This window comes from Phyllostomus hastatus, unplaced genomic scaffold (assembly GCF_019186645.2).
Source record: "Phyllostomus hastatus isolate PE091 unplaced genomic scaffold, TTU_PhHast_1.1 phas_scaffold_28, whole genome shotgun sequence".
Lineage (NCBI taxonomy): Eukaryota > Metazoa > Chordata > Mammalia > Chiroptera > Phyllostomidae > Phyllostomus > Phyllostomus hastatus.
The window spans coordinates 8,629,130-8,654,923 of NW_025334022.1; the positions used below are offsets into that span (position 1 = coordinate 8,629,130).

Sequence of the window (25,794 nt, forward strand, 5' to 3'; positions counted from 1 at the left end):
AAGATGCATAAATGGCAGGTATAAAATAGACAGGGAGAGGTTAAGAATAGTATAGGAAATGGAGAAGCCAAAGAACTTATATATACAACCCATAGATGTAAAGTAAAGTAGGGAAATGCAGGTGGGAGGGGACATGCAGGATGGAGGGGAATAAAAGGAGGAAAATGGAAAAACTGTAATACCATAATCAATAAAATATATTTTTTAAAATTTAAGAAAATAAGATAACAGAAAAAGAAAACAGAAAACTCTGGATCAAAAGTAGGTTATTGGCATTAGAATTGCTAAGGCCCTGTGTATGACTCAGTATCCATGTGTATGAAGTAGGATTATATCTTCAAGTCAATTGGGGATGGACAGGGAGTTTAAAAATCATTCTCATAAAGACCTTCTGGTTCAGAGTTTTAGCTGGTAGAACACGGATAGTAGTAGTCCAGGCCAGGTCCTGACTTCTATTAGTTTTTTGCCCTTGGTATGATTAGCTAGAATAATAGGGAAGTATTATATCATCTGATTTAATGGATTAATATATTTATAAATAAATTTAATTGCAGATTATATAATAGCTGAGATGCTCTAAATACAAACCACAAAAAGAAAAAAGAAAACAAGACATTTTTCCAACAATATAATTTTAGTGAATAGTATGGCTTCAGAGAATGCTCCTGTGTTTAAGAAATAAGGTAAAAACCTAATTCTGTCTTTTGTCTTCTATCTTAATGATTTTTTCCCTTAAAGCCAGTACTTCTCTGAAGTGGTCATTTAATATATGAGTACAGTATGATTCAAATGACCTAATGCAGCCCACATTCTATACGGAAATGTGTATCTGTGTGAGTCTTTCATTTAGTAGGATCTCATAGATATCTGGAATGACAGCACCAAGAGCAGCTGCCTAAAGATTGATGAGGAAAATGAGAACTGCTAGAGGAATGGAAATTAACTCCATGGTGTTAGATATGTGTGTACTTTAACATGCACACAAATATAATGGAAGATTGTCCATTTTACTAACTTTCCTTGCAAAGGTTGGGTGCAAGAATAAATGTGTGTATAATATGCAATGAAAAAATTCCAATACTCCTTGAAGTGAATGTTAAGAACAGTCAATATAATTTTTATAACATGAGACAAACATGAGGATACATTTTTGAAATTACTATATAAATAATGAGAAATATTTGCTATTTTCTCATTGGGTATTCATCTGAAGATCATTTTGGGTTAAATGCATCTAGTGTAGAAATCAAGGTTAAGCTATGTGTATACATTGTGTTGTTTACACATATAAGTCATTTGTATGAGGGATCCACTTTTTTTTTCAAGCTCTAATATCAACAAAGTAGAGCTACAGGTACTGATAATGGAAAGAAGAGAACGTGTCAGTAGTTGACAGCTCCTCACACCCAATTAAAAATGTTGATGAGTTATGAAGAAAGGCCACTGTAGTCAACCAGAGTGTGCTCACTGCTATATATCCAGATGAAAGTGAACAAAGCAGTGAGATATTTAGATATTTTATCTGGCACACACCAGGTTCCATCGATTCCCTCTTTATAGCATTAATTTTGAGAAACAGGACTGATTCATATGGGTTTCAGGATAAACATTTTACATTATTTTTTACTGTTTGTCCTCTGTTTTTGGAACATGATTTGAACTTGTGTAGTAAAAAGACTACTTTGAGCCCTGGCTGGTGTGGATCTGTGGATTGGGTGCCAGCCTGTGAACCAAAGGGTTGCCAATTCAATTCCCAGTTGGGGCACATGCCTGGGTTGGAGGCCAGGTCCCCAGTAGGGGAAGTGTGAGAGGCAATCACACATTGATGTTTCTCTTCCTCTCTTTCTCCCTTCCTTCCCCTCTCTCTCAAAATAAATATGTAAATAAATATTTAAAAAAGATTATTTTGAAAATATCAAAATATTTAATTGAATCATTATATTATCATCTGTATCATATGTATTATTTTAAAATAATAGTATTCATACAAATAATTGTATTCATACAACTTGAGGATCTAGTGATAAATTAGCTCTTAGAATTTTTGTTTTAAGTAATTGATGACAAGAAATTTTGTTGATTTTTAGATGAATATAACTAAATTTATCTTAGAGCCCCACAATATCCAACACATTTAAAGATATTGTTTCTCTTATGACATCACTGTACAAAAAACATACGCAAGACTTACAATTTAAGGGATTTTCACCTCTAGTTATTTTTCCTGACAGATAAGCCAACCAATTTTAATGTCAAGGACTGTGTTTTGGTGATATCAACCTACTCCAAATGTACAAATGCACAGTAGAAAAAAATCTAGGTATTCCCAAATACATTCATGTTTATATTATGTAGATCAAAGATCTGAATGATTAGCTGGTTTTTTAACTTTTCATCAGACTTCATGGATGATGCAAAATAACTATGTACATTTAAAAAAAGAATATTGACTAAAAATTCATTAATATTATAATACAGTATTCTAGTTCTAAGTTTTACTCACTTATCAGGAGTACAAAGGTCAAGGATCATTTCCTGGACATTAATTCTAATCTCAGAAGGGTTTGTATTTGGCAGTTTAATTTTAACCTGAAAGAGAAAATGAGAAGAAAATGCTGTGGTCTTGAAGAACACTTAATTTGGAGAGTATAAGAAAATATAGGGAAATGAGAACTAATATTTATTAAGTCCCAGTTGGGACTTAATGTGCCAGGATACGCCCTTTCCTCATAACAATCTTGAGTAGCAGGGATCATTACCAACATTTTACAGATAAAGTAACTGAAATACATGGAAGTTTAGCGAGTGACCCAATAGTTTCTAATTTGACTAACATCTATCTGACTGAAAAGCTATATAGAAATACTTCAGTTACTTGCCTGTAGCCTTCATTGTCTGAAGGTGCATTCCAGTGTACCTGCTCAAGTTGAAGACCTTCAACTGCCTTTATATCAGTGGGCCCTTTGTATAAAAAAGTTTAGTTTTTATGTTAGGTACAGGTAGATGATGCCATCTGGTAGTCTACTGGTATAAGCTCCCATACCACATAGTGATAGTTACACTTCCTAGAGAAATATAGGAGTCTAGAAAGGTTGTTACATAAGAGAAATAAGAATCTTTCTTCCACATAAAATGGGAATATTTATTAGTTTGGTAAGATTTCACTTGAAAATGATTCACTTCAATTACCACAAGCCCCAGACATTATACTCCTGGATATATACCCAAGAGCATTAAAAACAGGTGTTTAAACAAAAATATGCACATAATGTTTTTGTTCACAGTAGTAGTATTCACAATGGCCAAAAGAGAAAACCACCCAAATGCATATAAACTAGTGAATAGATAACCCAAATGTAGTACATCCATAGAATGGAATATTATTCAGCCATAAAAAGGAATTAAGTACTATTTCAAGGATGAACCTTGAAATCATTAAACTAAGAGAAAGAAGCCAGGTACAAAAAGCCACCTATTGTAGGATTTTTATGTGAGATATCCAGAATTGGAAAATCCATAGAGACTGAAAACAGATGGGTGGTTGCAAGAGGCTGGGGAGAAAGAAAAGAAGAGTGACTTTTAAATGAGTATGGATTTCCTTTGGGCTGATGAACATGTTCTGGAATTATATATTGGTGATGGTTACACAACATTATGAATGTACTAAATTCCAGTAGTTTTATGTGTAATAGTCAAATTTTTATATGTAATAGGCAAATTTTATATTAGGTGTATTTTATCATAATACAAGGTCTCATCCCTCTAATTTAATTAATATTTTGATAGAAGTTGATTATTTATGTATCTGTCTATCTGAGATGTCATGATATATTATATACAAAAACAAAGAAAAACAACATAAGCTTAAGGTAAATTATGAAGCCCTATTTAAAATGATCTAAAAGACCTGAAATAGTGGACATCTAGCAATTTCAGAGCTAGAATGGCAAGGACAAAAAGCTAAAGGTTTTGAGGGCAATGCATATCAAATAACTAATGGGAAAAAATGGAGTTCCCTATAATAAGCTTAAAGGAGGCAATAATATTTTTGCAATATAAATTATGTACTCACACATGTCTGTGAGTTACAGCTTACTTTATTAACTGTGTATATGTAAATATAGGTAAATAGAGCTATAGAGGTCCTACTGTCTAAATATATCCTATCCTTCTCCTCACAGGAGATTCACTAGCCCCATCCTCCAGACTCCCCATTCTTCCTCCCTTGCTGAGCTCAGGCTTCTGGCATAATCTTGGACAGACTGAAATGTGTGGATATAGGATGGGGGTCATTTTTCCTTCACATGTCCAATTGGAACACAGCCCTTCATTCATATGGCCAAATCTTGGTCTGTTTGGGCTTGATAAACTCTGCTGGCCTCATGGTGATGCCTCCCTGAGAACCAGCCCCATCACAAAAGTCTGTAGCACCCAGTGGGTGGCAGCTAGATTTGGTATACCCAGGGACATTTGCTGAGTGGCTTCAGACCCAGTATGGGAACTGAGTTTGAACCTGTATCAATCTAGTGAACACCCTTACATGGTGACTCATTGAGACCTACCTCATGCACGTTGAATACCAACAGAGGCTCTTTCAGTGACTGAGGTTATCAAGCAACTGACTGGCAGAGGCATCCAGAGGCAGATCCCGGGGTACCTTGGAACTTTTCCTGACTTTCCCCTGCCCCTGGGCCCAGTGATAATAAAAACTGCCCCTTGTGCAGAGTTTGGTCCTTCCTGCACACAACTAGGCCCAGCAGAGGCAGCCCAAAACTGTGGAACATTTTGTAGCTCTGAACAGGTTGCCAGGGCCAGTTACAGGTGGAGTCAGATACTGCCCAGCACCAGAGTCCCCCCCTCTAGAGGCTCCAGAACAAATACAACCAGTGGCCAACTTTACTCAACATCAGAGCAGGATCCAATTAGCTTCACAAGTGGCATATCCAAAGAAAGATCATGGCAGGCACCACACCCTGCTGAGGTGAATTCTGCTTCATATGGTCAGCACCTGCACAGCAGCTCATACACTGTGGTTTTGGTTGATCCTCACAGTCAGCCAGCCTGAGGGTCAACCCCATACATGAATGGGGAAATAGTAATTAGACCTGATTAAAACAGAAGGAAACATATAACCCATATAAGGGACATTTCTGGAGCACCAAGATTAGGTGATCAAGAAACTACACCACTGGATACCACAGGATTCCTACTACATAAGGTCACCCTACCAAGACTGGGAGTTATAGAAGATCTACCTAATACACAGAAACAAACATAAAAGGGCAGCCAACATGGTGAGACAAAGAAATAGGTCTCAAATAAAAGAACAGGATAAATATCCAGAAAAAGAGCTAAATGAAATGGAGGCAAGCAATGTACCAGATATAAAGTTCAAAAAAATGGTTATAAGGATGCTCAAGTAACTAGTGAGGATGTCAATAAAGAGATAGCAAGCATTAAACAAATAGAAACAAAAAAATAGAAACAGTCAGAAATGAAGAATACAGTATCTGAAATGAGGGAATAAACAGCAGGTTGAATGAAGCAGAGGATCAAAGCAGCAATTTGGAACACAAGGTAGCAGAAAACACCCAGTCAGAGAAGCAAAATTGAAAAAAGAATTAAAAAATAAGGATAGTTTAAGGGACTTCTGAGACAACATGAAACATAATATCCACATCATAGGGGTACCAGAAGGAGAAGAGAGAGAGAGAGCATGGTGTTGAGACTGTATTAGAAGAAACAATGACAGAAAACTTCCCTAACCTGGAGAAGGAAAAAGAAACACCAATCCAGGAATTGCTGGGAGTCCCAAACAAGATAAACTGAAAGAGGCCCACACCAAGACACATCATAATTAAAATGGCAAAGATTAAAAACAAAGAGAGAAGTTTAAATGCCACACAGAAAGTTAGTTACCTACAGGGGAGTTCCCATAAACAGTCAGCTGATTTCTCAACAGAAACTTTTCAGGCTGGAACAGACTGGCATGAAATATCCAAAGTGATGAACAGCAAGGACCTATGACCAAGACTACTTTGCCCAGCAAAGCTAATATTTGAAATTGAAGGACAAATAAAAAGCTTCACAAAGAAGAAAAAGCTAAAGGAGTTTGTTGCCACAAACCATTATTACATAAAATGTTAAAGGGTCTTCTTGAAGAAGAAAATGTAGGAGGAGGAGGAGGAAGAGGAAAACCAGAGGAACATTGTTAAAAGAATAAAATGGCAATGGATGTGTATCTATCAATAATCACTTTACATATAAATGTCTTAAATGGTCCAATAAAAAGACATAGGGTACTTGAATGTAAAAGAAAACAAGACCAATATATATGCAGTCTAAAATAGATGCACCTCAGAATGAAAGATAGAGACTAAAAGTAAAGGATGGAAAATGATATATCATGCAAGTGGAAATAGAACAAAAAACTGGGGTTAGCAATACTTATATCTGATTAAGTAGAGAGAGACTATAGAGAAAGAGCTGGCTGACAGCTGTTGTGGGGTGGGTGTGGGGGCTAGGTGGAGGGATGGATGGATTGAGTGAAAAAAAACCCTATAGTAAGTGACAAAGAAAGACACTACATAATGATAAAGGTAGCAATCCAACAAGAGGATATAACACTCATAAACATTTATGCACCCAACATAGGAGCACCTAAATATATAAAACAAATCTTGATGGATATAAAGGGAGAGATTGGCAGTAATACAGTCATGGTAGGGGATTTTAAAATCCCATATACATCAATGGATAGATCTTCCATACAGAAAATCAACAAGAAATAGCAGCCTTAAATGATACACTAGATCAGGTTGATTTAATTGATATTTTCAGAGCATTTCAGCCCCAACCAGCAAAATACACATAATTTTTAAGTGCAAATGGAACATTTTCTAGGATAGACCATATGTGAGGACACAAAACAGGTTCCAAAAAATTTAAGAAGATTGAAATCATATCAAGCATCTTCTCTGACCATAATGGTGTAAAACTACAAATCAATCATGAGGAAAAAACTAAAAAAATGCACAAAGACATGGAAGCTAAAGGACAGTTACTAAAAAATGAACGTGTTAACAATGAGACCAAGTAAGAAATCAAAAGATACCTTGAAACAAATGAAAATGAGAACATAACAACCCAAATTTTAAGGGAAACAGTGAAAGCAGTTCAAATAGGGAAATTTATAGCATTACAGGCCTATCTCAAGACACAAGAAAAATCTCAAATAAACAATCTAATTTTGCACTTAAAAGAACTAGAAAAATAACAAACAAAGCCCAAAGTGAATAGAAGGAAATAATAAAGATCAAAGCAGAAGGAAATAAGATAGAATCTAAAAAATAGAAGGAAGAAATAAACATTCAACTTGAAGATAATGAAAAAATAAAAATTCAAAAAAATGAGGAGAGGCTTGGGAATCCCCAGGACAACTTTAAGTATTCCAACATCTGAATCATAGGGGTGCCAGAAGGAGAAGAGGAAGAGCAAGAAATTGAAAACTTATGTGAGAAAACAATAAAGGAGAACTTCCCCAATCTGGTGAAGGAAATAGATTTCCAGGAAGTTCACGAAGCTCAGAGAGTCCCAGAGAAGTTGGACCAAAGGAGAAACACACCAAGACACATTATAATTAAATTACCCATGATTAAATAAGGAGAAAACCTTAAAAGCAGCAAGAGAAAAGGAGACAGTTACCTACAAAGGAGTTTCCATAAGACTCTTAGCTCATTTCTCAAGTAAACTTGCAGACAAGAAGCAGCTGGACAGAGGTATTCGAAGTCGTGAAAGGAAACGATCTACATCCAAGATTACTCTATCCAGCAAAATGATCATTTAGAATGGAAGGGCAGAAAAAAGTGCTTCTCAGATAAGGTCAAGTTAAAGGAATATATCATCACCAAGCCCTTATTGTATGAAATGTTAAATAGACTTATCTAAGAAAAAGAAGATCAAAACTATGAACAGTAAAATGACAACAAACTCACAACTATCAACAAGTGAACCTAAAACAAAAACAAAAACAAAACTACGCAAACAACTAGAACGGGAACAGAATCACAGAAATGGAGATCACACAGAGGGTTATCAGTGAGGAGGGGGAGTGGAAAGAATGGGGGAATAGGTACAGGGAATAAGAAGCATAATGGGTAGGCACAAAATAGACAGTGGGAGGTTAAGAACAGTTTACTAAATGGAGAAGCCAAAGAACTTATATATATGACCCATGGACATGAACTAAGCGGGTGATGGTGAAGGGACAGACAGGGTGTACAGGGCAGAGGGGGTTACTGTGAATGAAGTTCAGGAAAATACCACAGGGCAGCTGATGGCGATTGGAGGAACTGTGTGAGACCCCAAGGTGCCTAATTTAAAGGTAACTGAAGCATCATTGTCCTATGTACAATGTTTTTTTTTTTTTAATCTTATAACTTCTTCAACAAATGTCTCAATTTTTCATATTACATGGCTGGATATCTTCTGGACAGACTTTATGTGTCTGTGTCCTATGGTTAATATTTTCATTAAATAAATAATCACCTTCTAATTTATGTTTTGAAAGTTTAAATGTTCATATTAGAGATACCTTAAGTCAGGGGTGTCAAACTCATTTTCACCAGTGGCCATATCAGCCTGATGGTTGCCTTCAAAGGGCCAAATGTAATTTCAGGACTGTATAAATGTAACTATTCCTTAATAGTTAAGCAAGAGCTCCGTGCTGCCACTGGGTAGAAACAAGGGATAAAATAAGGTGGAGGGCTGTATTTGACCTGCAGGACTTGTGTTTGCCACCTGTGACTTAAGTGAAAGAAATTAAATGTTTCTCAAAGAGGTAGTTATAGGCACTCTACCTCAAAGTAAATGAGTGTTTTACTGGACAAAGACAATTTTCACTGTAATCACATTCAGATATGACAGTTGAATTGAGGTGTTCTTTAGTTGCAGGATGACTCATGTCCCCTGGACCAAGAGATACAAATATTTGTTCTTTAGTCAGAAATGTTCAGAGCTTTCAAGAGAAAATATTATTTCCTCAGGTTTGAAATGGCATTTGAAGGAGGAAAAATTTTATGACTTTTTTGAAATGTAGATATAGCTTTTGGGTAGAATTTCAAAGTGGTTCTTGAAATAACTTGCAACTCTAGTGAAGGGTAATTCAGAAACAACTAATTTTTCCTTTTAAGGAAATAAAAATAGTGTACTAAAATGGCTTCAGAGGCAGGATGGAATAGGGAACAAATTAAGTGGAATGGTACATAATAATATCTTATAAAAATGAAGGTTCAATGAAGAATCTTAATAGAAAAAATCCTCCTGAAATATAGATAAAACTTCTTTAGAGATACTTTTAATGAACACCTTAAAATAGACATAATTATTTATTGACTTCTAACTGATTGTACCCAAGACCTGACTTGTTCAATATTAGTAAATATAGTATGTCACTGACCATGCAAAGTATCAATATTTGTCTCTATATAAAGGATGTAAATTGAATTCATTTCAAATAATAAATTATTTTAATAGGTAAACTAAGAAAAACTGTCAAAAATTTCATTCGGAAACTTGCAAACTTTTGGGAGCTCAAACTTTGGAGTCAAACTTGGTTTTGAATTCTGGTTCCATCACTTTTACTTATTATTAGTTCCATATTGTTATATAGCCAAAACAAATTTCAACCTCACACCCAATTTATGACTCAAAATAGCAATAGACATTTGTTGTCTCACATTTTCCATAGGTTAGGAATTGGGGACTTAGGATCTATCATGAGGTTGTAGTCAAGATACTGGCTATTGCTGCAGACAACTGAAAGCTTTACTGGGACTAAAGTTTCTGCATCCAGGATGGCTCACTCACATGGCTGTGGGTAGGAGGCTTTAGTCTCTGTAAGGCTTAGGGCTGCTTGAATGTCCCTATGATGACACAACAGTCTTCTCCCCAGAGTTAATGATCCAGGTAGTTAATGATCCAGGTCCTAGGTAGAAGCAATGCCTTTTTAAACATAGCCTCAGAAATTATATACTTTTTTTCCTATACTACACCATTGGTTATTCAGGGCAGCTCTATTCAATGTGAGAGGGGACTATACAAAGAGAATAATATCAGGAGGTGAGAACATTTGGGGGCCAGCTTGTAGGGTGGCTACCACAGTATCCATCACTAACTTAAGGTCAAACCTCTGTCTTCTGGTCTTGTGAATAACGAGTAACAGAAAAAAAGTCTACTAATTTAAGGTTTGTGAGATCCCCTCTTCTCACTTTCATTTTATCTTCAGGTAATTAGTCAACACTACTCATTTAGTCTCTATCTCTGGGAATTCACTTTGGGGATTTCCTGCAGATAGGTAAAGATAAGTCAAATCGCTTACAAGTTAATTTTCATGGTCCTTCATTTATTCTCTATGTGTTATAATGGACTTGGCTTAATATATCAAAGCCTTTGGGAGAGCTTTCATTAATGTGGGATTATCATTTTGAGTTTTAAATTCCCTCTTTCTTATCTTGTTTTTATGATAAATTTACACGACAAGACGGTTCCTGAAAAGATCATATTCCTATAATCTGAAAGTGATTAATACAGACTCCGTAACTCCTCAGATAAGTGTCTGTGATCGTATGTATCATAACATGTTTCAAAATTGAAATGAGAAGCTTTAATAGAAAATATTCTAAAGACTTCATCCATTCTAGATTTCCTCTTGAACTTCCACTTCCTGACTACCAAAACAGAAGAATAAATGAAGCATATCTTATATGTAACTTGGCTAGTCTATGCTGTTTACTGAAATTTCAGTGAAGCTTAAGATATGCAAAAGGGTTTGGACACTTTGGAAGATATTCTTATTTAATTTACGGGTTCTATATAGTTCAGCCCCAATCATTCATAGCCTCATCACCAATAAATGTCTTGAAACTTCCAGAACTGAAGTTATTATATTTTTATCTTTGTCAATAAACACAAGAAGCCTCAGATTCCCATGTCCTTTATTACCTAATAATTACCATCTGGATCTTCATATCGCCTGTTTTGTTTCCATTTTCTACCCCTTGGATTAGGCCCTCTAGAACACATAGTACCTTACCCCTTATCTCATAAGCCTCTTTGAATATTTTCTTCAACTTCTTAGTCTTATTGAAATCCAGATCTCCTTCATGACACTGCATCCCTTATAGCTTTCTTAATTGGTGCCTGTTTTATTTTCTCCCATCCTCCTTACATCGCTGGGCCTGAGCCTTTCCTCCAGCTTTTTAAAATAAATCTCATGTCTTCACACTATACTATCAATTTTTTTCTCCCATCCTCCTTACATCACTGGGCCTGAGCCTTTCCTCCAGCTTTTTAAAATAAATCTCATGTCTTCACACTATACTATCAATCACCCTCCTTGCTGCAATTATCTACAATTACCGGGTCACACCCTCACCCTATGTTTTCTAATAGTTCTTTATTCTCCATTGATATTTTAAACATTAACTTATGTCTTAAATCTTTGTCATTTAAATATCCACTTAGATAACCTTTCCAACATCTTAGCCTTACTTCTTCATCTCTTTCAAGTCTTTGCACAAACACTGCCTTCTCAGTGAGATGGTCCCTGACCACACTACTTAAAACTGCTGCCATAACCAACTCTAGTACTCCCTATCACTTCCCCCTTGTTCTTTTCCCCTCCATAGAATTTATCACCTTCCAATGTACAACCAAGTTTATGCATTTCTTTTGTTCATTTCTCTCTCCCACTAGAAGGCATGCTCTGTGAGGGCAATAATCCTTGTCTTTTGTTTACTACAGTATCTTCAGTACTTAGACTACCACATTGTAGGCACTCAGAAAATATTGTTGAATAAGTGAATAAATACAAGGATGGTTAAATATTAAGAAATATACCATAATTTACCAATATATCAATTCAAGGATGGTTCAATATTAGGAAATTTACCATAACTTACCAAGAGATCAAACCTAAAAAATCACGTGATTTCCACAAATGTTAAGAAGGCATTTGATCAAATTCATCATCTATTCCTGCTTATGACTCAATAATAGCAGAATAGCTAAATAGTTCCATAATACACAATGTCAAATTCAGTATCAGGCTGAATGAGGAAACACTAGAAACATTCTCATTAAAGTGAGAAATACAAAATAATAGCCACTATTTACCACTATTTTTAATTTTATTTTAATCATTGTTTCAATGTACAATGAAACAATGTACAATGAAAAAATCAAGTACATTTTTTCTGTCCTTTACTCCCATTCCAGCCCACCTACCCATCTCTTCCCACCTCCCTCCCATTTCCACCCCCCCCCTAGTTTTTGTTCATGTGTCCTTTATATTTGTTCCTGTAAACCCTTCCCATTCTCCCCTGAAATTCCCTCCCTTCTCCCCTCTGGTCACTGTCAGACTGTCCTCTATTTCAGTGTCTTTGACTATATTTTGCTTGTTTGTTTGCCTTGTTGTTTAGGTTCCTGTTAAAGGTGAGATCATATGGTATTTGTCTTTCACTGCCTAGCTTATTTCACTTAGCATAATGCTTTCCTGCTCCATCCATGCTGTTGTAAAGGGTAGGAGCTCCTTCTTTCTTTCTGCTGCATAGAATTCTGTTGTATAAATGTACCATAGTTTTTGATCCATTCATTTACTGATGGGCATCTAGGTTGCTTCCAACACATGGCTATTGTAAATTGTGCTGCTTTGAACATTGGGGTGCACAGGTTCTTTTGGATTGGTGTTTCAGGGTTCTTAGGATATAGTCCTCAGCCATTGAGAGAGAACCATGCTGCTTTGAGAAGGAGAGCCATGTGCAGCCCTGAGAATGAGAGCCATGCACAGTCCTGAGGGGGAGAACCGTGCTGCTTTAGGAGAGAGAACCACACGGCTTTGGCAGAGTGGGGACTCTTCGCTTCCCGCAGCCCTGAGAGGGAGAACCACGAGGCCTGGACAGAGTGGGGACCCCCACAGCTTTAGAAGGGGAACCACCATCTGGTTTTAGCAGAGATCCCGGCGACTCAGCGGAGGGTGCCGGGAACCCAGGGAGGTCTCCCAGTCAAGATGGAGGACTAACTAAGAACCAGAGGACTGTCTGAGCCATGGACTTCGTTTTCCTTTCCTGAGATATGGTACTCTGGACTAGGCAAAGGGGGAAGGAAGGAAGGACTGTGTCTGTTTGTGGGTGTTTTAAGGGACTTTAAGATTTTTGATGAAGACATTAGGTCACTACTTGAAGTCTGTATAGCATTAAATAAACATTTCCTTTCCTTTTCACGAATCTCTAGCATTGAGAGACGTCTTTCCTAGGGCGGTGGACATAACGGACCCGGGGCCTTCTTTCAATAATAGTATATTGTCTCAGGCCCCCCTTGTTCTGTTCTGTAACATCCCAGCAATGGAATTGCTGGGTCAAAAGGCAGATCCATTGGGATCTCATCAAAATAAAAAGCTCCTGCACAGCTAAAGAAAACAGTATTAAAATAAAAGGAGAACCAACTGTATGGGGAAACATATTTGCCAATGATACCTCAGACAAGGGTTTAATCTCCAAAATATATAAAGAAGTTACATGACTCCACCCTAAGAAGATAAGCAACCCAATTAAAAAATGGGCAAAGGACTTGAACAGACACTTCTCCAAGGAGGACATACAGCGGATCCAGAGATACATGAAAAGATGCTCAATATCACTAGCTATCAGAGAGATGCAAATTAAAACCACAATGAGATATCACTTCACACCAGTCAGAATAGCTATCATAAACAAAGGAACAAACAACAAGTGTTGGAGAGGTTGTGGAGATAAGGGGACCCTAGTGCACTGTTGGTGGGACTGCAGACTGGTACAACTACTATGGAAAACAGTATGGAACTTCCTCAGAAAACAGTATTTACCACTATTATGTAATGTAGTTATTAAGGCACTAACTGATGCATTTAAACAAGAAAGAAATATAAGGTAAAATTATCATTTTTCTTAGGGATAAATAACATTGCAAATTGAATGAACAGCAAGTAATCTGGAAATAATCTGACATATCGAAGGATCAGAAAGAAAGCCAGGATAGCTAGAACATAATGAACAAGGAAAAAATGTGGCATCAGATGAAACTGAAAAAATAGGTAGGAGTTGGATTATATAGGGCCTCGTAGGTCAAGAAAAGGAGTTTGGATTTGTTCTAGGTGCAGTGGGAAGCCATTGTGGGTTCTGAGCAAAAAGACTGTCTCTGAACACTGTGGACTGGTTCCTAGGAAACAAGAGTAGAAGGAGGGACAAAAGTCAGGAGGGAATCATAATGGTCCAGGTGAGAGGTGATAGTGGTTTGGAACATGGTGATAGTTGTGGTGGTAATAAAAATGAGAGGGATTTAGAAGACATTTTGAAAGTAGAACTAACAAGACTTGCTGATGGATTGTATATAAGGTACAAAGGGAAGAGAAATGAGGGGTGATTTAGGTTTTTAGCTTCTACAATTTAGGTGAATGCTGTTGTTATTTCCTGAGATAAAGAAGATCAATGAGAAAGAGGTTTGGGGAAGACAATTAAGAGTTTGGAGACTATTATTCTAAGTAAAATAAGATATTCAGAGAAAGACAAATACCATATGATCTCACTTATATGTAGAATCTAATGAACAAAATAGAAACAGAGGATTGGACACATGGAACAGGCTGATAGCTGGCACAGGGGAGTAAGAGGGAGGACTGGATGAATTAAGGTGAAGATATTAACCACAGAACATACATGCATAATTCACAGACAATGACAACAGTATGGTGATGGCAAGAGGCAAGGAGGTCAGGGGTTGGGTGTAGGCGGGTAAGGGTAGGGAATGTGGATATCTGTAATAGTGTTAACAATAAAAATAAAGAAAAAAAGAATTATATTTTGGACATTAGGTTTGAATAGCCTATTAAACAAGTGTGAGAGGTCAAGCCTAGAGAAATAAATAGTATTTAAAGCCAGGTGTCTAGATAGAAAGATAATAGAGAGAAAGGACAGAGGTATTTTTCAGACACCTAGAAAACTTCAGGCACAAGTGGAAGTACCAGTGATTTGCAACCAAAAGCAATGAGGAATGCCCTGTGATTCTGGAAGCAAACCAGGAGAGTGTTGGGTCATTAAAGAGAAAAAGGTGTTTTCAAGAAAGAAGTAATCAACAGTGTGTAATATTGCTGAGCGGTCACTGTCATACTGTTACAGGGTGCAGCCAAGAGGGGGGACCCCAAATGGGCATTTGAAATGGGGTCCAGAACTCAAGGTGTCCAGGAGATTTTAAGATGTCTCCATCCCCCCCACTGAGGGTGTGGGTTGGGGGAAGGGACAAATGGAGCAAGGCCATTGAGAGCTGTTTTGCATAGCAACAGCCTTTCAGCTACCCTCTGGCATGGTCATTTAACATATCTATAGCCTTTGGCTGGTCGCTTAGATATGTTAAATAACTGTGATCATCTGTGAGCCAGGGGAATGGAAGTAACTTCCCCACCAAGATGTGACTGGGGGCAGATCCCCCAAGCTACAGCGCCTGCATGGGAGCTCGGAGAAGATTGGCTCCAGGATATGGGGCCACGCCTGCCCAGACTCAAGATGGCAGCCCAGTAAAGCTGGAAGGATATGAATTCTGGCAAGTGAAGCCGAGTGTGGGAGGAGTCGGAAATGAGGCTGCTTTAGGAAAGAGAACCACGCGGCTTTGGCAGAGTGAGGACTCTCCCCTTCCCGCAGCCCTGAGAGGGAGAACCACGCGGCTTTGACGGAGTGGAGACTCCTGCATCCCAGAGAGAACCGTGCTGCTTTAGGAGAGAGAACCACGTGGCTTTGGCAGAGTGGGGACTCTCCCCTTCCCGCAGCCCTGAGAGAGAGAACCACGAGGCCTGGACAGAGTGGGGACCCCCGCCGCTTTAGAAGGGGGAACCACCACCTGGTTTTAGCAGAGATCCCGGCTACTCAGCGGAGGGTGCCGGGAACCCAGGGAGGTCTCCCAGTCGGATGGAGGATTAACTGGGAAGAACCAGAGGACTGTCTGAGCCATGGACTTCGTTTTCCTTTCCTGAGTTACGGTACTCTGGACTGGGCACAGGGGGAAGGAAGGAAGGACTGTGACTGTGTTTGTGGGTGTTTGTTTTAAGGGACTTTGGGATTTTTGATGAAGACATTAGGTCACTACTTGAAGTCTGTATAGCATTAAATAAACATTTCCTTTCCTTTTCACGAATCTCTGGCATTGAGAGATGTCTTTCCTCGGGCGGCGGACATAACGGACCCGGGGCCTTCTTTCAATAATACTATATTGTCTCAGGCCCCCCTTGTTCTGTTCTGTAACAATACCTTTAATTTCTCTTTTTCTAATTTTGTGAAGGACAACTGTTCATTTTTCAGGAGTACCCCACCCATCGAAGGATTTAGAGCATCCTTGGCCTTTGAGTATTAAATGCCAATAACATCCTATAACTAAAAATGCCTCCAGCCATTTCTAAAAGTCCCCTAGGAGCCCACACCATTGTTACTTTTTTACTATTTTCTCATTAGCTTTAGTGACACACAGTAAGCACTCAATAAATATTACCCGAGTGAATGAGTTGATCCTTGTCATCAATTGAAACATTCTTAAGTCTTTCCTATCCTAAACACACACACACACGTCCAATCTTTTGGCATCTCTGGGCCACACTGGAAGAAGAAGAGTTGTTTGGGGCAACACATTAAATACACAAACACTAACAAAAACTGATGAGCGAATAAAGGGTTTTAAGGAAGTTTATAATTTTGTGTTGGACCACATTCATAACCATCCTGGGCTGCATGTGGCTCACGGGCTGTGATTTGGACACCCCTGCTTAAATCCTGTCTCCTTTCAACACGCATGTCCTCTTTTTCCTATTTTCCCCTGCTAAACTTCCTCAAAGAACAATCTATATTTGCTGCCTTTGCATCCTAACTTCCTATTCACCCCTCAGCTTTCTTCAATCCTGTGTTGGTCCCTACCACACCACTGAGGCTGCTCTCCTCACCAAAAGACTTCTTAAATGACAGATCTAAAATTTCCTTCTGCACCCTAATTCTGCTTTACTTCTCTATAGCAGTAGCTGCTATTATGGTTTCCCTCATCTCTGTATATTCTTCTCAGCTTCTCTTCCTTTATCCATTCCTCATATGCTGGTATTTTCTAGGGTCAACCTGTGAATCTGCTTGTATTCACATGTTTAAGTCAGTTCTGGTTCAGAGAGGCTGGATCATTTGATTCAGATATTTTGATGAAACTTCCTCAAAATGACAACATCAAAATGTATTAAAATTACTGATTTTTTATCACCAAGTAATGTATATAGGACATCCTATACCTTTACTTCATTCCTGACCTTAAGAAGCCCATCTTCTGCCAGCACCTCTCCCTCTCCCTCCTTCTCTCTCTCTCTCTCTCTCTCTCTACACACACACACACACACACGATATCTTCATTATTATGGGGACTTATTTTCAGCTCTACTAATTAGAAATATATTAAGTCTATACACTTAGATTAGCTTTTAAGGAGTATCCCTCTACCCTCATTATGAAAGTGGGTTATGGTATTAACTACAAATGTATGTATATTACTGAGGTACCTATTAGAAATTTAATTGAGGGTTTACTCTGTGGGCTGATAATAAGGAATTTTATGTATTATAGCACAAATATCCTTCTCCTTGCCACACACTCTGATATATAACCAATCAAACCAGGTTACCATAATCAGAAAGCCTCCAAAAAATGCCCATTCTATGGAATTTTAAATGGAAAAGAGAATCTATTCCATTATCAATAAGCCAAATATATTTATTTATTAAAAGTAAACACATATGACTGCTTTATCCAGTATTTGAGAAGCAGGCCATGGAAGAAGCAAGTGAATTCTCAGGATGGGTAGACACTTTGCTCAGAATGATTGATAGCATTTTCTAAGGTGAATATGTGAGACAAACATGTGAGTCCTGATTGTGTCTGGCAAATAGTGACAGACTCTTATCCCATTCTTGACTCTCACTTGATTACCAATGAGATTTAGAGATGGAGTAAGGTTCATATATCAGTGAGGAGGTGACAATGAAAAATAAAAACCCAGCTTAATGGCTTATTTCTTAGGTCACATCAAAGTGTCCCCTAATCAATATAGATCCATTAAAGTAGGAGTACCAAAATGTTGTGTATACACTGAAGCTGAAAAAAAAGTATCAAGCTATCTGTAGGTATAGCTTGCAGCTATAACTCTTCCCTTCTCCTAGAACAAACAATGGATCATTTGGCAGAATATCAATAACCATAGCCCCATTTATTTTTGGATTTTAGAGATAGTCTGTTGTACATCACCCATGGGTGAAAATGGGAATTAATTGACCTAGTCCCCCCTGCACCCATCTCCTTTCCTGTCAAAAACAGACAGAGAAAGACAAGTACCATATAATTTCACTCATATATAGAAGCTAATGAAAATGAACTAAGAAGCAAAATAGTGACATACTCATAGACAAAGAGTAGGCCAACAGCTGTCAGGGATAGGGATGGGGAGATGGAGGGACTGAACAAAAAAGAAAAAAGAAAAACTCATGACCAAGGACAACAATGTTGTGAGAGCCATGGGGATGGGGCAGAGGGAAGTGGAGGAGGGTATAGGAGGTATAAATGCTGATGGACAGAGACTTGACTTGGGATGGTGAACACACAGTACAGTGTGCAGATGATGTGTTGTAGAATTGTGCACCTGAGGCCTATATAATTTTGTTAGCCAATGTCATCCCAATAAATTCAATGAAAAGGAAAAAATAGTCCTACATATCTTTGATACCTAAAGTTCCTTTTCCCATACTTTCCACCTGGCACTCAAGAGATCAATGATCTCAGTCAGACCTGTTTCTCAGGGATAGGCAGGTTCCCATTCTTTGTTTCCCTAACTTGTTTCTATGACAGATTTTTGGCTGCCAGCATCATATCTCCAAAGCCATGCTACTATCTCAACCTCACTTCATTTATTCAATTCCTCTTGGTTTTCAATACCTGGTCAGGAACTGGATGAGAATTTACAATGCCTCTGTTTGAAATCTATTTCTGATTATTTTTAAAATATATTTTTATTTTTATTTTTTATTGTTGTTCAAGTACAATTGTGTCTATTTTCCCACCACCCCTTTCCCCTGCCCCACCCACACCCACCCTCAATCCTACCCAACTTTGGCTTGACTCCATCACAAGGGTCACACCTATTGTTTCAAGTTTGTCCCATTTCTGCAAATTTCCTAGTATCCCTATCAACAACTCCTCCTCTCCAAGCACACACATGCTACCTGAAATCAGTTCTAATTCATTCCAAGTCCAATTCAAAGCCATCAATCTATGAAAATATTCTAACCCTTGGAGGGGGCAAACACAAACTCTGAGAATCAACATCTCCAGTTCTTATCTTTGAGTTCAACATAGATTTGTATTTCTAACAACCTAGTAAATACTTGCAACATAATTTCCTACAGGTAGTTCAAACTCAGAATGACCCAAACTTATTATTTTTCCTAAAACTTTGTCTTCTTTCTTTTGCATTTCATATTTGATCTCCACAACACAAACAAAAACACCCTTTGGTGATTGTTATTCCAAAAGTAATAGATAGTAATTGTAAAAAATGTGGAAAACTGAGTAAGAAGAAATACATACCATCTTTGAGACAACCATCCAAAGATAAACCACTTTACATTCCATACCTTGATTAATGCCATCACCATTCACCTAGTCACCAAAGCTAGAAATCTGACTCCTGTTTTTCCTTTACAAGTCACATTTGACAAGTTGCTAAATCAATGCTACCTCCAACATCTCTGCTGAAGCCATTCTTTTCTATCTTTTTTGTCATAATCTTAGTTCTTTTACTTCTCTCACCTGAACAAGTGCAATAGTCTATCATCTGATTTTTCTACTATCAGTCTTCAAAACTCACACTTACCTCTTAGCGTAATCTCCACTAAATTCTTCACCATAATCTGCCAGTAGAGTTGTTCTGAAATGTGCATCTAATTAAACTCACTTGCTTTAAAACATTTAATAACTCTAATACCCACAAGATAAAGTCCAAATTTCATGGTGTATTAGTTGCTCAGGCTGCCATAACAAAATGCTATAGATGGGAATTCTGAGCATGCTGGACATCCCAGCATCATTGGTTTCTAGTGAGAGCCTGTGGACAGCTGCCTTCTCACTGTATGCTCACAAGGCAGGGTGAGATAGCAAGCAGAGCAAGTTATCTTGTGTCTTTTCATATGAAGACACTGATATCATCCTGAGAGCCCCACCCTCATGACATCTTCTAAATATAATTACTTACCAAAGGCTCTATCTCTGAATACCATTACACTAGGGGATACTGAATTGGGGTGGGTGCAATTCAGTCCATAGCACATGGTATGATAGCTGCCTATTCTGTTTTTATATTTTATTACTGCATGCATTCTGAGGCTCAAAAAAATGCCAAATAGTGGTCAAATATGTCATTTACTTCCATAGAACTATACCTTTGATCATGCTGTTCACTCTACTTATACCACTTTTCCACCCTAAAAAACTGTTATGTCCTTCAAATGTGCACGTCTGAGAGATGGAGATGGCAGTGATATGGGTGGGAGCTGAGCCCACTTGCTTGTGCACCCAACTGGGACACTTAGCAGATCTTCTGAAGAAAAGAGTGAACCACCAACAGAATCCCAGCTGATATGATGTTTGGAAGCCAAAATGTGCAGAGGACACTTAAAAATGGGTGGTAAGGATATTTTGTAGGCCAACAGGAAGGTATGTGGGCCATATGCAGGAAAGGCTGCTGAGGGAGCATTCGAGGAGAGCCAGGTCAGTGATAGCCACCAAGAGGCTCCCTCACCTCTCAGAGAAGGGAAGTCCCAAACTCACACCAGCAGAGACGTGGACAGGTAAAGTTGCTGGAGGTTAAAAAGGCAGTAAGTGACACATAGCTAGCAGCATAACCAGCTCCGGTGGTGTTCGCAGACTGGGACAGTACCAGAGAAATTGGGGAGCCTGATGACACCTGAGGCTGAGAGAAGAGATGGGCTGCGACTGGTAGTGACTCAGATAGACTCTGGACTGGTCAGAGAGTTGACCTGTGTGGAAAGCCACACACTTGTTAGGAACGTCATGCTATACCCAAGGGGACTTCTAAAAAAAAGAACTGAGCAGCCATGTAGGGACCTCACGAAAGCAGGAAATGTGTGTGGGCAGAGGCCCAGCCAGCAAAGAGGGAGGAGTGGGGGCCCAATTTGCTCCAACTCAGGGCACCTCATGGATTGATCAAACAGGGGCAGCAGGGGCTTGGAGGGGCAGCAGCTCCCAGACAGATTTCTTCAATAGCAGAACTGGGCCACCTTGCAGGGACTTAATGCAGCCAGGCCAAAAAAGGGAGGGAGGGGGGCACGATTTTCCCCCACTCAGTAGTGCACCTCACGGATTGATCAAAGGGTCACAAAATAAAGTGTATTGTTGGTGCTGGCCTGGTGAAAATGCACGTAATGGATAGTGCAGGCTGCACAGTACTCTGAGGGTGAGGGCTGGAAACTGGGCACCTCTGATTACTGTAGCCCAGACTGAGCCCCCATCCTTGGAAAACAACAAGAAAGGAAAAAAATGTAGCTCAGCCCCCCTTTGCCTGCAGGATCCTGAAAGACCTGCAAAACTGGTTTGGTGGGTGTAAAATCAGCAGGAGGCTTTTTTTTTTTCTCTAAGTGTAAGACAATAAGACCTAGAGCTGTAAGAAAACCAGAGACAGATCCAGAAAGAAGTCAGAAGGTGAATACCAACAACTGAGGCAAATTTCACTTTGCTATCTTTCAAACTTGCATATTTTAAATTTCTCTCCTTTCTGTTTATTTAGATTTTTTTGTTTTCTTTGTTGGTTTTTATTGTTTGATTTTTTATTCTCTCTTTCATATTGCATTTTAATTCTTTAATTTCACTCATATTCCAAACAACACACTACTCTTAGTCTTTTACATTTTATTCTTTTTATTCAGATTATATATTTATGTTTTTTTTTTTACAATTTTTATTTAATTTTAGAGAGAGGGAGAGAAACACTAATGTGTGGCTGCCTCTCATGTGTGCCCAACTGGGGACCTGGCCCACAACTCAGGCATGTGCCCTGACTGGGAATTGGACCAGTGACTCCTTGGTTCACAGACTGGCACTCAATCCACTGAACCACACCAGCCAGGGCCAGATTATATATTTCTTATCATACTATTGTTATTCCAGATCCCACACAGCACCCCTTCCTGGTCTTAATCCATTTTGTCATCTTTCTGAGCTTTATTACTGTCATGGTTAACTTTATTTTCTCTCACATTATGCCAAGTTTCTCTCTTACTCTCACTATTTCTCCTCCATCTAACCTCACATAAGCACTCTTCTTTCTTAAGTCAACTCACCTTCTTTTTCTCTTCTAATAACAGTTTTTCCTTTTCAATTTTTATAAACACTGGCTATTTGGGGTGAAATATCATGGGCATTGCTGTACTTCTCGAAAGGAACTCCTATTTGTTAACTACTTGTTTGTACTTTAAATTCCAGAGAATACTCTCCTGCTGTCTTATTCCATTTTACCTTCACCCTGGCCATGATCAGTTGACTAAGGATTTTATTTCATTCTTTTCTCTCTCCCTTTTTTTTCTTTATTCCTAGTCTCTAACCCTGGGTTTTACTCCTTATTCTTATTAGTTTGTTTCCCCCATTCTCTCATAATTGTTTTTCTTTACTGTAGACATCTCATATTCACTTTTTGCTTTTCAACAACATTCTCATTCCCACATTTATTAAACTTCATTCAACCATCTATATTATTGACTCTGTCTGTTTTTTTGGGGGGGGGGATTTTGCACCCATTGGTCCAGTACCTTTTCAAATTTACTTCAAACCTCATAGTACAGGGGTGTCAAACTCATTTTCACCAGCGGCCACATCAGCCTCATTGTTGCCTTCCAAGGGTGGTGTAATTTTAGGACTGTATAAACGTAACTACTTTTTAACAGTTAAGAGAGAACTCACTACTGTTTCTGGGTTGGAAGAAGATGCCAGGCTGGATAAAACAAGGTAGAGGGCTGAATTCGGCCTGCGAGACATTTGTTTGCCACCTGTGGCATAGTATATTCTTCCCTCCTCTCACCACATTGTTCCCATCTCCCTTTTGTGTTTTACTAACATTGTAAATTTTGCTGTCTCCCTTTCTTCAGGTTGAATCTCAACTCTTATCAATTCTCCTCCCTCTTACCACACAACAACATTGTTGGGCATTTTCCTTTTATTAGTCATCTCATACACCTTTTGTCATATCTTATAATATCCACAATTTGTCTTCACCTTTATTAATCTTAGTTCAAATGCAGTAGAGATGGCTGATGTGGTAAGGGGGTTCTTTATGCTAGTATAAATTTGATTTTCTGGTAATAGCTCTTTGCTAACCAACAACTGGACAATAGCCTACAAGACAAGGTGGAGTTGAAAATAGCAGTAAGCTCACTGGAAGGAAGAACCCATCAGCAAAGAAGCCACCAACAGCTAAAGCCCAAATACAACAAGAGAGCCCACACAAACAGAACAAAGGGCAACCCTAGAGCAACCAAACAAGGAGATTAAAGAGTATGCAACACTGAATCCCACAGAACCTCTACCACAGAAGTTCACCCTATGAAGACAGATGGCAAAGCAGAGCATCTGGAATTTCAGAAACAAACAAAAATAGTCACCTAAAATGGGGAGACAAAGAAAGGACCCATAATGAAAAGGAATGGAAAGTTCCCCAGTAAAAGAGCTAAATGAAATGAAACCAAACAAACCATCTGATACAGAATTCAAAAGAATGGTTATAAGGATGCTCAAGGAGTCACTGGCAACTACAGGGAACTGAGTGGGAACTATAACAGTATGAAAAAAACCCAGAAACTATAAACAAGAGCCAGGAAGGAATGAAGAATACAATATCCGAATAAAAATACTCTAGAAGGGATTACAAGCAGACTGAATGAAGGAGATAACTGAATTAGTGAGCTGCAAGACAAGGTATAAAGAAATACCCAGGCAGAGCAGGAAGAAATACTAAAAAAAAATTATGGAGATAGCTTAAGGGCACTGCAGGGCATGAAACACAACATTTGAATCATAGGAATACCAGAAAGAGAAGAAAAAGAGGAAGGGATAAAACACTTGTTTGAAAAAACAGTGACAGATAACTTCCCTAACCTAGAGAGGGGAAAAGCCATGCAAGTTCAGGGAGCACAGATGATCCCAATCAAGATGAATCAAAAGAGGTCTACTCTAAGACACATTGTAATTAAAATGCCAAATTTGAAAGACAAAGAGAGAAATTTAAAGGCAGCAAGGGAGACACAGGACGTCACATACAAGGGAGCTCCAATAAGGCTAGAAGCTGACTTTTCAACAGAAACACTACAAGGCAGAAGGTAATGTCAAAAAATACTCCAATAATGAAAAGCAAAGGTCTGAAGCTAAGACTAGTCTACCCAGCAAAGCTCTCAATTAAAATGGAAGGCAAAATAAGGAGTTTCCTAGACAAAAGAAGGTTAAAAGAATACACCTCCACCAAATCAGGATGGCAAGATATGATAAAGGAACTGCTATGAGAAGAGGAAGAAAAAGAGTGAGAGAGAGAGGAACACAGGAACACAGGTGGGGAGAATGAATAAGTATCAATAATAACTATAAATGGATATAAATGGATTAATTTATAAATGGTTAAATATAAATGGATTAATTGCTCCAATATAAAGACATAGGGTACCTGAATGGATAAGAAAACATGACCCGCACATATGGTGCCTACAAGAGACCCACCTCAGAACAAAAGACCTACAGACTGAAAGTGAAGGGTTGGAAAAAATATTCCAAGCAAATGGAAAGGAAAAAAAAGCCAGGGTAGCAATACTTGTATCACACAAAATAGACTTCAAACCAAAGGTCATTAAAGAGACCCAGAAGGATACCTCAAAATACTCAATGGAAGAATCCATCAAGAAGACAGCATGTAAACACATATGCACCCAACATAGGAGCACCCGAATATATAAGGAAAAGCTTGGAGGACTTCAAGAAAGAGATAGACAGCAACACCCTTATACTAGGGGATATTAAGATCCCACTGTCAATAATGGATAACTCTTCCAAACAAAATATCAACAAGAATGTTCTGGCATTGAAAAAAAAAATGCCCTAGATCAAATGGAATTAACTGATATATACAGAACCATTCATTCCAAAGAAGCAAAATACACATTTTTTTCAAATGCACATGGAATATTTTCAAAGATAAACCACATGATGGGACAAAAAACAAGCCTCAACAAATTCAAGAAAATTGAAATTATATCAAGCATGGTCTCAGACCACTAGGGCTTAAAATTAGAAGCCAACCTCAGGGAAAAAACTCACTCATTCAAATACATGGAGATTTAATTGTATCCCATTAAATCATAAATGGGTTAACAATGAGATGAAGGAATAAATAAAAACTTTCTAGAAACAAATGAAAATTAATACACAACAGTCCAAACCTATGGGACACAGTGATGGCAGTCCTGACATTGAAGTTCATTTCCGTACAGGCCTACCTAAAAAAGATAGAAACACTTCAAATAAACAACCTAACCTTACATCTACAGGAACTGTAGGAACAACAAAGCCCAGAGTGAGTAGAAGGAAGGAAATAACCAAGGTCAGGGCAGAATTAAATGACACAGAGAATAAACAAGTAATTCAA

At 38.3% G+C, this 25,794-nt stretch overlaps 1 protein-coding gene across 2 annotated transcripts in view; it reads right to left on the reverse strand.

The window, feature by feature from the left end:
* DNAAF6 (dynein axonemal assembly factor 6) overlaps positions 1–25,794 on the reverse strand; it is a 66,960-nt gene that overhangs the window by 11,929 nt on the left and 29,237 nt on the right. For both annotated transcript variants that reach the window (XM_045817522.1, XM_045817523.1), the window contains exon 6: positions 2,504–2,589. In XM_045817522.1, the coding sequence (XP_045673478.1) occupies positions 2,504–2,589 (86 nt within the window). The remainder of the gene's footprint in view (positions 1–2,503; positions 2,590–25,794) is intronic.